This window comes from Pseudopipra pipra, chromosome 3 (assembly GCF_036250125.1).
Source record: "Pseudopipra pipra isolate bDixPip1 chromosome 3, bDixPip1.hap1, whole genome shotgun sequence".
NCBI lineage: Eukaryota > Metazoa > Chordata > Aves > Passeriformes > Pipridae > Pseudopipra > Pseudopipra pipra.
Genome location: NC_087551.1, coordinates 18,108,959 through 18,122,965, shown reverse-complemented (window position 1 = coordinate 18,122,965; position 14,007 = coordinate 18,108,959). Strand labels below are relative to the sequence as shown.

The window sequence follows — 14,007 nt, the reverse complement described above, 5'->3', positions numbered from 1 at the left end:
CAGCATCAGCATTTAGTAGGAAAAAACAATATCTGAAAGATACAAACCAAGCAAACCGGCCTGTAAGATATATAAACTAAGTTGGTTTCAGTAACACATGTAAGAAACCACAGCCTTTTACTGAGCACCCACATTTGCCAACAAATCACGTAGAGCTCATTCTGCTCAGACCTGAATCCACACTTGGATTTGCACCAATGTAGTTAAACAACTGCAAGAATTCAGGGTAAACAAACCCTGAATATATTCTTCATATTATACCACATGGCAGCACGTTGACAGATCCCTTACCACTGCCATCTGTGAAGATCCTCTCCTACAATAAAATTGCCTCCTACCCCACCGTACTCTTTCCCTTTCTCCCCAAATCCTTCCTCGTGGTTCCTTACAGACACTCCTTTTGCACTGTTGTACACTTCACTGCTGCAAGCTGACAGTCAGAAAAGCAAGCCTACACACGGTGTTTGGGCTTGTACTGTTGGTGTCCTACTTGGAGCCTGCTCCTCCTCCTCCTGGAGTTAGTAAAGGAGAATTGGATCTTTGGAGGCCTCTGCGTTCAGCACCAAGTTACAGACACTTGGTACACAGGGAGAAAGAAATTAATATTATTTTCAGGCAGATAAAACGATACCATGCAATTCTTACAATAGATACCGTGGTGTGGAAAACAGTCCAACTCATTCAACATAACCACAGGGGGTTATAGTTCCTCCTCCTCCCATTCTTCACTATCGCAACACGCATTGTGCCCAACAAGAGCCTAAAGCCAAGGCAACATCCAAGCATAATGAGTGGGGTTATGAACTCAGGCTTAAGCCTGAATCATCCCAATTTTCTGTACTTGCGTCAAACCCAGAGGCAGTCTTTGTACTGAAAAAAAAGAAAAAAGCAATAACTAAATAAAGGAAAATAAAAAAGAAACTAATTTCCTCTCGCTGCTCTAGAGCTTTGCATCCATCCCCCCCTCATTGGGAATAAGCATCAGGTTCTCCTGGCCTCCTAGATGGCCAGAGGCCAATAAAAGGGCATGCAAAGTGTGCCCTGTTGGGACTCCATGAGAATCACACCTCTCAAAACAGTCCCTTAAAACACATGGACACTTTCACAGTGAAAAGAAAGCCTAGTGTTTTTACTGGTAATAAAAAAAGATTTAGTACGAGACAAGACCTTTCATGGAGAACAGCAAAACCAGATTGACGTCAGGGATGAAAGCATATTTAACACAACCTACACAAACAACACAGGCTATCACAGTAATTCTGGCACCTGTGCCACCCACAACACATCGCCCACTCCCTAAGACACCAACTCTTCCTGGGTTTAAAAATACTCATTTTCTCCTTTTCCAGCCAACACATAATAATCTCACCAAAAAAAAGACAATGAACATTCACACCAGGAAGCACTCCAACCTCAGCCCATCAGTACGTGCAAGGCTAATGCAAATTTGTCATACAACAAGTGTCTACCCATACATCAGGCTAATTTATTACCTTCTATTTACTGGTACCAGGGTGCTGTGCTGGTGGGAGCACCCATGGGGGAAGTGGGGTATTGAAGCAGAAAAGATGATTTTTTTTTTTTTGCAAGTCAAGGTCCATCTAAAACAGTTCAAAAAAAAAAGAACAAGAAAGCAGATGGTTTGCAATATAATAGCAACACAAATCATGTAGCGAGTCAGTAAAAAAAAGAAGCATAGAACACTCATTTACTCCAAATCCAGCAACTCCATAGAGCTCAGTGCCAAACATTTTCGAAAATACATCATGTCAGTCACTCCCCCAGGAAAATAGCTGCCAAAATCTGTGTCCCACCTCCATGAAACAGATCTACAACCAAACCAAAACACTCATGACGTGCACAGGTAGGTCAGAGGATACATCATTTCAGGCACCTGAAACAGTGACACACTTAACCACACAGGCAATTCCAGTGTGGAAAAAGTCACAGGACACACTGTTTGGGCTGTTCTGTGACACAGCCTGATCAGTTTGGTATCCTAAGGTGCATTACTACAACATGAAATTCAGAGCCATTTTAACACACCACAGGTTGACATCTCCTTTATGCTGTAACCTCAGAACACACTATTCAGCCACCCACCTTCAGGACAAACAAAAACCAAACCAATGCAAACCAGGAATTTCAGACCACACAGCACAACAGTGTGCATGCTTTACTGCTTCCAGAATCAGATCTGACTTCCTACATATTTGCTGCTACGATGGAGAGGCTTCCTGTTACGTGAGCTCCTCGGCCTCGCCAGAATAAATTATATGTATGTTAGTCCAAATTAACCCCTGCAGTGAGAGACGACACAGATGGTGGAGAAATTCCCCTCTATTACCAACTCTCAAGACAACATGGAGGTTAAGGAAAGCATAAAGTACCATTTGACTGCTACAGCTCAGCCAACCTAAATGGTGAACTGAGAGAGGCACATTGTGGGCTTCTCAAATCTGCCCCCTTATGTATGATTATGCAGCCACACAGCAAATCACTTCCACTTGTGTGTCTTTTAGTTGCTTGTTGCCTTTAGTGTAGGCAGCATTTCCAGCTGACCATCACCGAACTCCTTACTAAATTCAAGGGGAAGCTACAAGAGACACGTGGCTTTGGGTGTGGATGGAAACCAAAGGAACAAGACCATCCATTTCAGCAGCATCCTACTATTAAATTAATTAGGTGTAATGTCACACCACAGCTTCGCAGAAGGGCAGCTCTTTCCAACACACCACCAGCTCTGGGTGGGTACACTCCTGTTGCAATGAAGTGCACCTTGAAGAATGACCTTCACTTGTCAGATCCAGATGACTGCCAGCACACATGGCATTGCAGGCAATCAACACAGGCACCAGCCATGCCAAAGATGACCAGCATGAAATGCCTGTGCTTGGTGATCATACCTATTTGACAACAGTTGATGTTATTATTCAAAGCCATAAAGGGGTTTTGTCCTACTACTTCTGGGCTGCAAACACACAGGAAGCCATTAGTGACTGAAACAGCATACATTCAGCTGGCACAGGGGATGCACTGAGCTTTTGCACCAAAACAGACCAATCCTTTTCGTTATTTTGCAAGTTAAAAGAGGTTGGTAGGGCTATTCCAACACTGAAAATGATTGCCAGATGGTCTTAAGTCAACTATAATGGGATATGTACAACCACAGCAGAACTGGGAAGGAGAAACCTTGACCCTTCAACCAGTACATTAGCTCAAGCACCCTGCTTGATCTAACCTTTGCTCCTGTAATGTGGAGCTCTACATACTTTAACTTCTATCGAAAACATTCAGCTACTGTAACAGAAGCTGCAGAAGGGTGGCAGATTGTAGAGTTGATCACTGTCTGACAGGTTTTATTTAAGTGCCGCTCACTCCCCAGAGCTCTTTCCAGGCAATACCAGGCTCTACACAGACATGCCAGATGAGAAGTGAAGGGAGAGCAGTTCATCAGGGCAAGGCAGCAGGCCTGCCTGGGTGGCTTTTGGCTTTACATGTTGTCACACCAAAGTCAGACAAAACGAGCTTTGCAGATGGACTTGTGTGAAATGGTGGTTGCTTAGGTGGTGTCACACCTATTTCAAATGAATTAAACAGAGTTTAGTCAAATAACATTTACATTATGCCAGGCTCCTCTTGCTCGAAGAACTTCAGAAATTGTCCCTCTCAGCCTGTCACTATTTGGCTGCTCATTCAGCTTCCCTGGAGGTAGAAAACTTCTCTAACCCAACATCACTAAATACTATTTGCAAGACAAGCACTCTAAATAACAATGGGTTTTGTACAACACAGGTAAACCACTCTGCAGAAGGGTCTCTTGGGCAAGACCTACATACAATAGCAGAGGAATAACAATGCAGAAGCAAGAAGCATGGAGTGCTGTTTCCATAGCTTCCCTGTACAAACCTTTACTTGCAGTAAAACATGTTCTCAAAAGGCTGAAAGATACAGCAGGGGTAATGCTGATAAAGTGGCTATGGGGCAGCAAGCAAAGTTCTTCAGGAACACAGCTTATACACGACCTTTACAGCTTTTGGGATTTCACAGGAAAGCTTCATGGCATTCTCCAAGGAAGTCTGGAGCATTGGCCTGGCCCCTACACATTCTGCCTTTCACGACTCAGCAACACCTCCCTCCCTTTCCTCTGTTACAGCCAGAAATCCATCATTCCCTGCTATGTCAGCTTTTCCTGAACACTTGATTATGTTGAGAGACACAGTTTTACTACAGCTGAGATCAAGAAGCTCTAACAAATTCTAGGAATACCATCCTTTAGAGGGTCTACCCTGCCCTAGGATACCCAAAGATGGCAAGAATGGGTTTCGCTTTCCTGAAGAAGTCTGGCAGGAGCTGTCAATCACTGCTCTCCATGGCTCAGATACTGATTTGGGCAAGATTCTGCATTCAGGGCAGCATACACTTATATAGGATGGAGAGCAGGGTAAAGAAAGGTCTTTGAACACACTTGAAAAAAGGAAAAAGCACATCAGACAAGCCACCACTCTCAGGCAGCAAGGAAAATAGCAAGTTATAACTGTGCACAGGTATGACAGAAACAGCTGAATGAGAGACCCAGCTACAGGGACTAAGAGCCTTCCTGTAGATTTCTGTGTGATTCACTAGCCCAGCCAATTTTCACAACTTCAACTTTGTCCAGCAAAACTAATGAATAGGGGTTGAGATCCCTGTGTGTCTCGCTAAAGAGTCTTGTGGCTAACTAAACCCAAGAAGGGGACAATCATCTTGCAGAAGTTCAAGCCTCCACACTGTTGAGAATGCAAGGAAGATACTCTACACCCATGCTTATGAGAAGTTTTCCAGCTCCTTGTTCACACACAGCATGTCTGCAACCTCTTCGCACACTCACAGGTTGCTGCTACACTGGAGTTATTGAGCACATTGGTGGTTTGGTGCAGAATAGAGCTCAAATGGGGTAAAAATTACAGCATTAAAAAGGAATCCACTGAAGAAGATGAAAAAAAAATGGATTTTTCTCTTCTAAATGACAGAAGGAAAATGAAGGTAAGAAAAATACACGCTTTCAGAGACTCTTCCTCAGCTTTCAATTTGAAGAAACAAAGGGATTTAACACTCTTAATGCAATAGAGGAAAATTAGTAATCTAAGCTTAGATCTAAATTACTCCTTAAGCAGTTAAGCCTCACAAAATAAAAGTATCAAAAGACAAGGGAAATCTCACTTATTCAACAACAACAGAAAACCCCAAACCAAAACCCTCACGCTGCCTCATATCCAAGATATGCCTTAAACAAGGAAATGGGAACATTTACATGTGTGTGAAGTCAACTCTTTTGAGGACTGTTCTCAAACATGGAACACAACTACCACCAAGGTTCTCTCCCCATTTGTGATCAACCCTATAGAAACAGAGGTGCAGGTGATGCAATTACTGCAAGATCATTTTAAAACTTACACTGGATACAACAGACTTGTATTCCAGACGCACCACAATGTACCAGTTGGTTTGACTCAGTGGGTCTCCCAAATCCCGGGCTGAACTCACCACATGACCTTTAACAAGGAGCTTGAGCTCCCTGCAGCTTCTGCTCACTTTATTAAATGTTATAATCACATCAGTCAGTATTTTACAGACCAAATGTTTGATATGGAATAACTCAACGTCCGGAGCTTTCAAGTCAGCTTTCAGTCAATTCCATGTAAATGTGCCCATGATTTTGCACGAGTTTGGGTATTATAACCCAGATATACTGCAGACAAAGGCTTTTAAGAATCAATTTAATAATAAAGAGAACCACATAGAACGAGGGATAACTGCAGTACATGCTTGATTTTAAAATCTCTATACTTTACTTTGCAAAAGGATGAAATAAAGACATAAGAGTAGGCTTTAAAAAAAAAATTAGAAAAAAGCAAAGTTTGCCCCAATCCTCCTTTTTAAAACATACACCAATAAAAGCTAGGGCATTGTACACAGCCATCTATCAAAAAGACCATATCATATGATATGGAAGCACCACAGTAGCAGAGAAGAAATTGGTACAGAAACAACATAACCAGCTCAGCTAAAAAAATCCTTGGTATTAACGCCACAGCAACAAAACCCAAAAGGTTCATCTTCAGACAGCCCTGGGTTCAACATCCACACAATACCACTGCTGTGGTTAAACAACCGATGAGGACACATGCGTGACTAACTCTAAACAGCAGCAGCAAGACCCTGAATATTAATGATTAACAAAATGCAAACAGCAAAAGCGGAAGACTAGTTTCTGCCCTGTAACATGCCAGAGTCACAGTTGCTGTTCTGTCCCTAATTCACTCCCTGTTTCCTCTCCCATGAACATTTATCCCAAACTACAGCAAGTTATCTTACAGTCTTTTAAACAACATTTCAGATCTTTCATGTTTCACAGAAAAGTCTGAAACCTCTACAACAGTTAAGCCGTAGTTACTAACTAAGGTAGTTAAGTATACTTCACGTGATGTCCAGAATTTCCAGTGACCTTTATACACAGTATCATCCAACTGTTTGGGAACTGAAGATCAAAAAGACTTTGCCTGACTCACAAGTGACTAAGCTGAGAGAAACCAGGCCTGAAGATAATAAAACTGTGAGCAAAGAGAACAGTTTTATCTGCTCTTTACCTCACAAATAGGAGCATCCTCCACTTTCCAGAGCATTGAGTTAGTTTTTACACTTCAGAAGATGGTGAAAGCCCACAGATTAAAAGGATCTGGTGGTTCCTTTGTTATGAGTGGGCACATGCAAAAGGAAGCAAAAAGTCCTTCTCCAACGGTGCCACCAAGCCACAGGAGGCAGCTTGAGTCCGTTTCCTCGGGATTATCCGACTCCTTCTTCAGAGAAGCTGTACGGTAGCAAGGCACGGCTCTGCCCATAATTAAACAAGCTCAATAACACGCACAGTGGGAGAGAAAGGAGAGTCCCCAAGGCAGACTACTAACAAGGACAGAGGCTAGACAAATGGAGCACTTTCAGCACTGTTTCTTAATCAATAATTTGAAAGGAATGCCAGGCACATTGCCATTCCAGTAGTTTATTCTGCTGAAATAACCTTTATACCTCCCTCTTTCAAAGTCCAACTGACTCGCATGTAAATTAATCCCACAAAGCAGAGATCCCATCTGACAACACTCGGAAGGAGAAAACAAAACAAAACTCCATGAATTATCCACCCATCCCAAACCTCATGACTGCACATTAGCCCTTGAAACTGTAAATGCAAGAGCCCCACGAGGCACTCACACCCCGAACTGTTGAATAGATCAGAAGCAGCATAATTAGCTATTCCCACGGCCTCCACAGCTTGATCTGGTATGAATTTGTAATATTGCCCTTCCCCCATTTCTGATAAAAGCCACACAAAGAAGCAAAGATATTTAACATACTGTTGCATAATATAACACAAATTGCAGATGGAGGGCTAAGATATTTAAAAAGTCATATGAGAAATTAAATGCATTTAAAACTATCCCTGAAAAGATTTTTAACTGGATGGGGAAAAAAAAAAGTAAAAAAGATCTTGTAACAACATGAAGGGAGGGGAGGGGAGAAAAAAAAAGCACTGTGGGAACCTCAAGGCAGAGTTCTCTATTGAGAACAGGTCACAATCTGTAAGGGAAGTGCACAAGGTTTGATAAGTTTAGAGCTAAGAAAGCTCAACAAAACAATCACCTAAGCTTTATTTAGCATTCTAGACAAGATACTTAAGCACTGAGTACTACATTATACTGTTTTAATACAGTATTAAAACTTTTAAATTACTAAGGGAAATTCAGTTAAAAGAAGACACAACAAGCTAAATCCTCCAATCAGATGAAGATACAAGGCATATTCTCAGAACAGCTCACAGTCTGAAATCCCATTCATGCATTGAAATCCATGAAAGGGGACAAGAAAAACAGTGTTAATGACTGATAAACCTGATCAGAGATTAAATAATTCAAAGACCACAGGAAACAGGCCTGAGATCCTACAGTTCACTTACTGTTATCATAACAAACTCTACCAGGGGTCAGTTTGTTTACAAACTTATAGCTGCTCATCTTACAAAGGGCAAGAGATTCATTTCTGCTAAAAGTTCTTTAGTTAAACTACCAGAAAAGTGTTTCCTAAGAAAATTGCCAAAGATGAGCTACTACTATACTCTTTCAGTAATTCAGAATCCATATGGCAGTTCCAATTAACAACCTAATGGAACAAGTAAAAAACCACTACAATTAAAGCTGTTTTGAAGATAAAAAATACACATATCCACCGAGTAGTGAGCGTTCTGCAATGAAAAGATGTACTTTAAGTGCAGTGCTCACTGGACATAGCAACTCTGAGAGGACCACTTGGGACGAGACGTTCAACAGACCTTAGGAGGAAAGTGTAACTCCTTGTGGTATCAAAGTTGCAGTGTTACACTTAAAACCGCAGCTTAACCTTTTTAGAAAAGAACACATCATCGTCAGGAAACTTCAGATTCAGAAATTTCAGTCATTTCTGATGATAGAAGGCAAAACTTAAGGAATTTAAGTGCTCTCCAGTCTGCCAAGTTACTCCCTAACAATACAGCTGTATGCCTGGATCCATCCTGATCTCAAGGAGGCCCTCCAGTAACTACTGCACATAATTCAAATTGCAAAAAGGACTGTTATCTAGATCAAGGGGGTTTGATCCAAAAACTTCCCTGGGCTTTAAAGGGTAGCTCAATCTGTTTTACCTCCCACTATCTGACAAAAACAAAAAAAGCCCCAAACATTTATCCAGCATGTATAATGACGCAAATTATTTCTACATGCTCATTTTAGGGTAATAATGTAAAATAAGGGAGAGAGATCAATTATGCTGCAGAAAAATATGCTATTTTAGAAAATGTTTCCAGCTCCTTTTCACTACTTAACAGTACTAGTCACACTCCCACAAGCCTTCACAGATGAAAGGTGAGACAACTTCACACAGCTTGCCAGCATTAACCCTGTTATTACCTTCATCAGTACAGCTACACACAAATTACTTCACAGTACACCCTCATGCAGAATTTCAATCACTGTCCTGCCATATGGTTACAGCAGCAGTTGAGCTCCTATCTGTCATTACCACAAGGAAAACATTCCCATTTCAGGGTAGTCTCCCAAGAGCACGAGTAGTTATGCTGCTACAGCAGTTTCCCAGCTTTGCCCTGGCAGCTACTCAGAGGTGAATTCCTGGCTGGGCTCACATTGCCTGTATTCCCCAGTTGGGGTCACAAACTGTTGTTTAATCCCTCGCCCACGCTATTCTTCTAGAACACAGGAGATGGACCTGGAGCTGAGAGTTAAAAAAAATCTTATACTGACGATTTTATTTGCAGGTGGGAAAAAGAAAGAGACACCTTAAGAAACATTAAGAAAGAAACAAAACATTTTGTAGATGGCTTCAGGCCAGTCTACTACTCATTCAAACAATGCAGATAAAGATACTCAAGTCCATGAACACCTCATTATCACATAAATACAAGAGGACTTACATCCAGTTCCCTTCCGACTTTCTTCAAAACCCTCATTCTCTCCCACCTCAAACTCTTTTAATTTCTTTGTTAAAAGAGGAATGAGGTTTTATTATTATTAAAGATGAGGAAATCTGCAGAAATACTTACCAAAAAAAAAAGATAATGATTTCTGACACTGCATTTTCCATACTTTCATATTCACATTCATGTAAGAATACTTGATATAAAATGCTTTCAAAGTGGTAAGTGACTGTTTATGTGTCCTGCAGTCAATGGGCCAGTGTACTTCTGTAACACCCTTAGGCACTTTTGGAAATCTTATCCCTCTGAAGACTATAACAAAACTGACATTTTTTTGTTTTGGGCTGCTGTTGGTTTGGGGGTTTGGGTTGGGGTTTTTTTAGTTGAATTTAAGTTCTAATACTCATGATACCTGTATTTTTAATTCCTTAAGCCACTGTCAACCTTCACATATCTTTCATTATTCACAGTAAACACAAACTGAAAAGGCTGCATTCATCCCTTTATTTATGTGTTAAAAAACAGAATCACTAATGAGTTGAGTCATGAGCCAAAGAGAAGTCTGAGCCACCGGGGCAATGCATATTCTGGAACTTGTCACTTGCAAATGCTGATGGGGTAAGACTGCTCCTGCTTGTTTTCTCCTTTATTTGAACTCAGTGACAAGGAACTCATCAGCAACAGGAGATTTCACTGTTATATGAGGGCGCTTACCTAGCTCAGTTTTGACAGGGATTGAATTAACACCTTATTATATTTACTGCTTGTTTTCCCAAGTTTTCATAGGCAGACACCACCACTCTTGCACAACACATTAGCTATTTAATCTGTAGTTGGGCTCATATTCTGTCTGTTCCTCTTCATTAGCTACAGCAATAGTCACCCTACTCAAGTGTTCTGCGAGATCAAATTATCGCTCATTATTTCCGCCTAATTGCAGAGGAAGAACCTCACACCTATAGCAAAACAAGCTTCCCTGAAACACCCATACCCTTTCAGCACGGATTCCCAGTTTCACCTTCCAGTACAGTTCCTTCCTCGCTTGATTCACCCCGTTCCTGAAGAGTTAAACTGGAAATAATCTTCAATAGAAGAGTGCTGCTGAAAGAACTACCTATGCGTGCAAAGCTACTCGGTATCGAGCTCGGTAAGACAGGCCGTATCGCCCGGGGGAGGATGGCACAGAGAAGACTTTAAAGCACCCTCAACTCGGACTAAACAGGTATTAAGCTTGTTGGAATTTTCTGCAAATACTCCAGTTTCTCTGAACAACAGACTACGGATTTCATGCGGCATCCCTGCTGGTAAAACCAGGTATTCGGTGGCAGGTGTACTTTCAAAGGAAATTAGTTTACGCCACCACCTTCACATATATTGTGCTGGAAACTAAGCAAAGCTTCTGTGCTTTGCTTTCATCCAACCTCAGCTGACAAAAACGGTGTAGGTTTAAAATTCATGTTAAAACTCTTAGAGGAGGTGGTGCTCACCGTGCCTTTTCAAAGTGCTAAAACAAGAGACACCTCCCAGAGCAGGGCAGGTTTAACACAGACAGCCGCCAACAGCTCCCGAAACTCTCCCGGCCGAGGTTGGGAATACCTGCCCCCGAGAGCTCCTAATCACTTTGAACCGTAAACAACATGGACACCACCTTCCTCTGGGAGTGCGGGCACTCCAAAACAAAACCACCCCAGCCCACAGGAGCAGCAGAGGCGGCTCAAACCAACTTCAAGAACTTCGTACTATAAAAAAAAAAAAAAAAAAAAAAAAAAAAAAAAAAAAAAAAGCAAGCAGGATCCAGACTCGGTGCCCGTTTACCCTTCCGGGCGAGAAGCCTTATCCCGCCGGGAGCGGGGCGAAGGGAAAAGCCCTCGGGCGCTGTGGGCCCCCCTCCACCGCCGGGGCCCCGCCGCCCCCCCTGCCCTGGCCCGGCTCCAGCGGGCCCGTCTAACAAGTTGATCCCGGCGTGAAAGAGGAAGAAAAGGAAAAGCTGCGGGGGGAAAAAAAGCCGGGAGGGGGAGGGGAAGCCCTCGCGAGGCCGCGGAGCCCCGTCGGGTGGGAGGGACGCGGGCAGGGAATGCCGGCGGGAAGGAGGGTCGCCTCCCGCCCCCCTCCACGTCCACAGGATCCATTTTCCCTCCCGCCGCCCCGCTCCAACTTTCCGCGCCCCGGGCAGCCCCCTACCCGCGCCCCGGGACTCACCGGCATCATCTTGGAGCCGAACCGCATGGGGGCGGCCGGTCCGGCCCCGCCGCGGGAGTCCGGCGGCGCGGGGGAAGGAGGGGCTGCGCTGCCGCCGGCACGACCTGTTGCGGGAGGCACCGTGCCCGGCCCGGTCGCGCCACCCGTCCTCCGCTTTGTTCCCACCGGGAACCGCTCTCCCGCCGCCCCCGGCTCCGCTCCGAAACTAACCCCGGCCCGGCGAGGAGGAGCCGCCGCGCCCCGCCCGCCGCCCACCCCCGGGAGGGGCCGGCCCGCCCCCCGCGCCCGCCGGGGGCGCCGGCCCGCAGCTCCACGAGGGAGGTCGGAGCTCCCGGGGCTCGGGACAACACGAGGTACGTGAGAGTCCCCACGGGGCACCTCCTCCTGCACATCCCGCCGAAACGCGCCAGTTTCAGGGCCCCACGCGGTGCACGGGCACGGCCACACACAGCACCACTCTTCCGTAGACCGGCAGCGGAGAAGCGAGGGTGGGAAGCCATCGGCCAACGTCGGGCTTCAAGAACAGAGCCTCCCCCAGTCTGATCTGCGAGTCCCTGCCTTCCCTGCTGCCTCAGACGGACGGTCGTACCGATAATCCCCTTTTAGCTCCTCGTGTACCCTGCCAGTGGAGCATCCCTGCCCAAAACGTTTTGATTGGACCCGGCAGTCGAACTACTGTGGTCAAGTCAGACCTCACTGAGATGCCAAAACAGTCTTTAAGAGACCCATATTAAGGCTGGGCTGCCCAAAAAATATATCCCCGCGAATCCTTTACTCCCACTTAAGAGTGGGGGAAAGAAAGTGTTCTCTTCCCTGAACCAGTGTGCAGGACACCCGTTTCAAACCCAGGCACTTTGCTACACCACTTCAAAAGCTCAGGGAAGGTTTGGAAAAAAAGTATGTTCAATCAGCACCGTTACAGGGATCTCTCGGCAGGAAAACCAGCTCCATCTGTTTTTCCTATTCGCATTAGAATCTTCGCAGTAATTAGAAAGGATAAAAGCGGAGAGGATTAGAAGTTCCCAGATGAAGGAAGAACAAAACTAGGACCTCATTTGTGTACAAACATCTCTTTTTCTAAAGCAGTAAAGAAACTTTGAGAGCGCTGACAAACCCCCCAGGGTCTCTTGGGCGATTACCAAGCACTGTTTAATGCAGTGCTGCTGCAGCGGGGGGGAACGGGGCAAAAACCCGGCGCGGCCCAGCCCGGCCGTGTCCCGGGACCGTGACCGGCACCGGGACCCTCCTTCCCTCCTCGCCCCCGCGCCGCCGCCGGCCAATGAGGAGGCGCGGCCGCCGGCATGACGTCACCTCCCCCGGCGCCCATTGGCCACCCGGCGAACACAGCGCGGTGTCTCCCGGCAACGCCGTGACGTCACGGCCCAGCCCTGTCACCCTTCGGGTCCCGGGCGGCGGATCCCTGTTTTCCAGGGGGAAAACCCGCCGCTGCCTTGTTTCCACGCGGTTGTTTGACCCAAGGACTGCAATCACCCAACCTGAACCGCGAGCAAAGTCCCGCATTGCTGCTCCCTATGGCTGCAGAGCCTATCTCTGAATTCCAGCTCTTTCCCGTGGCCCCGATTTGCAGCTGCTACGATTCACTTTTCCGCACACGGGGGCCAACCTGCCCACAGAAGGTTTGTAAGCCCAGTTTTCATTTGGTAGTTTGGGTCTGATTTTTTTTTAAACTTACACTTTAAATTTATTTTACAAGATAAAAATGTTACAGGCCGAAGTACATGGCAACAGAGAACCAAAAGTCTTAGAATCATAGAATCATTAATTTGGAAAAGACCTCGAAGATCGTTGAGTCCTCAACCATTAACCCAACACAGCCACATCTTCCACTAAACCATGTCCTGAAGCACCACGCCTACACATTTCCTGAACACCTCCAGGGATGGTGACTCCACCACTTCCCTGGGCAGCCTGTTCCAATGCTTGGCCACTCTTTCAGTGAAGAAATTTTTCCTAATATCCAATCTAAACCTCCCCTGGTGCAACCTGAGGCTATTACTTCTTGTCTTATTGTTTGTTACCTGGGAGAAAAGACCAACCCCCATGTCGCTACAACCTCATTTCAGGTAGACCATGATAAGGTCCCTCTGATCATCCTTTTCTCCAGGCTGAACACCTCCAGCTCCCTCAGCTGCTCCTCATAAGACTTGTGCTCCAGACCTTTCACCAGCTTCATTGCCCTCCTTTGGACACACTCCAGCCAATGATTCTGCAAATCTCTGCTGAATTTTTAGAAGCATCTAGCTGGTAAGGGATAAAATAAGGAGTATGATCTTAAGTACAGACACAAA

General features: G+C 45.1%; 1 protein-coding gene across 1 annotated transcript in view; it reads right to left on the bottom strand.

Moving 5' to 3' along the window:
• The window catches only part of TP53BP2 (tumor protein p53 binding protein 2), a 49,469-nt gene extending 37,595 nt beyond the window's left edge, over window positions 1-11,874 (bottom strand). The window contains exon 1 of the mRNA XM_064648115.1: window positions 11,699-11,874. Coding sequence (XP_064504185.1) covers window positions 11,699-11,725 — 27 coding nt within the window. The 5' untranslated portion in view covers window positions 11,726-11,874. The remainder of the gene's footprint in view (window positions 1-11,698) is intronic.
• Window positions 11,875-14,007: the final 2,133 nt, after the last annotated feature.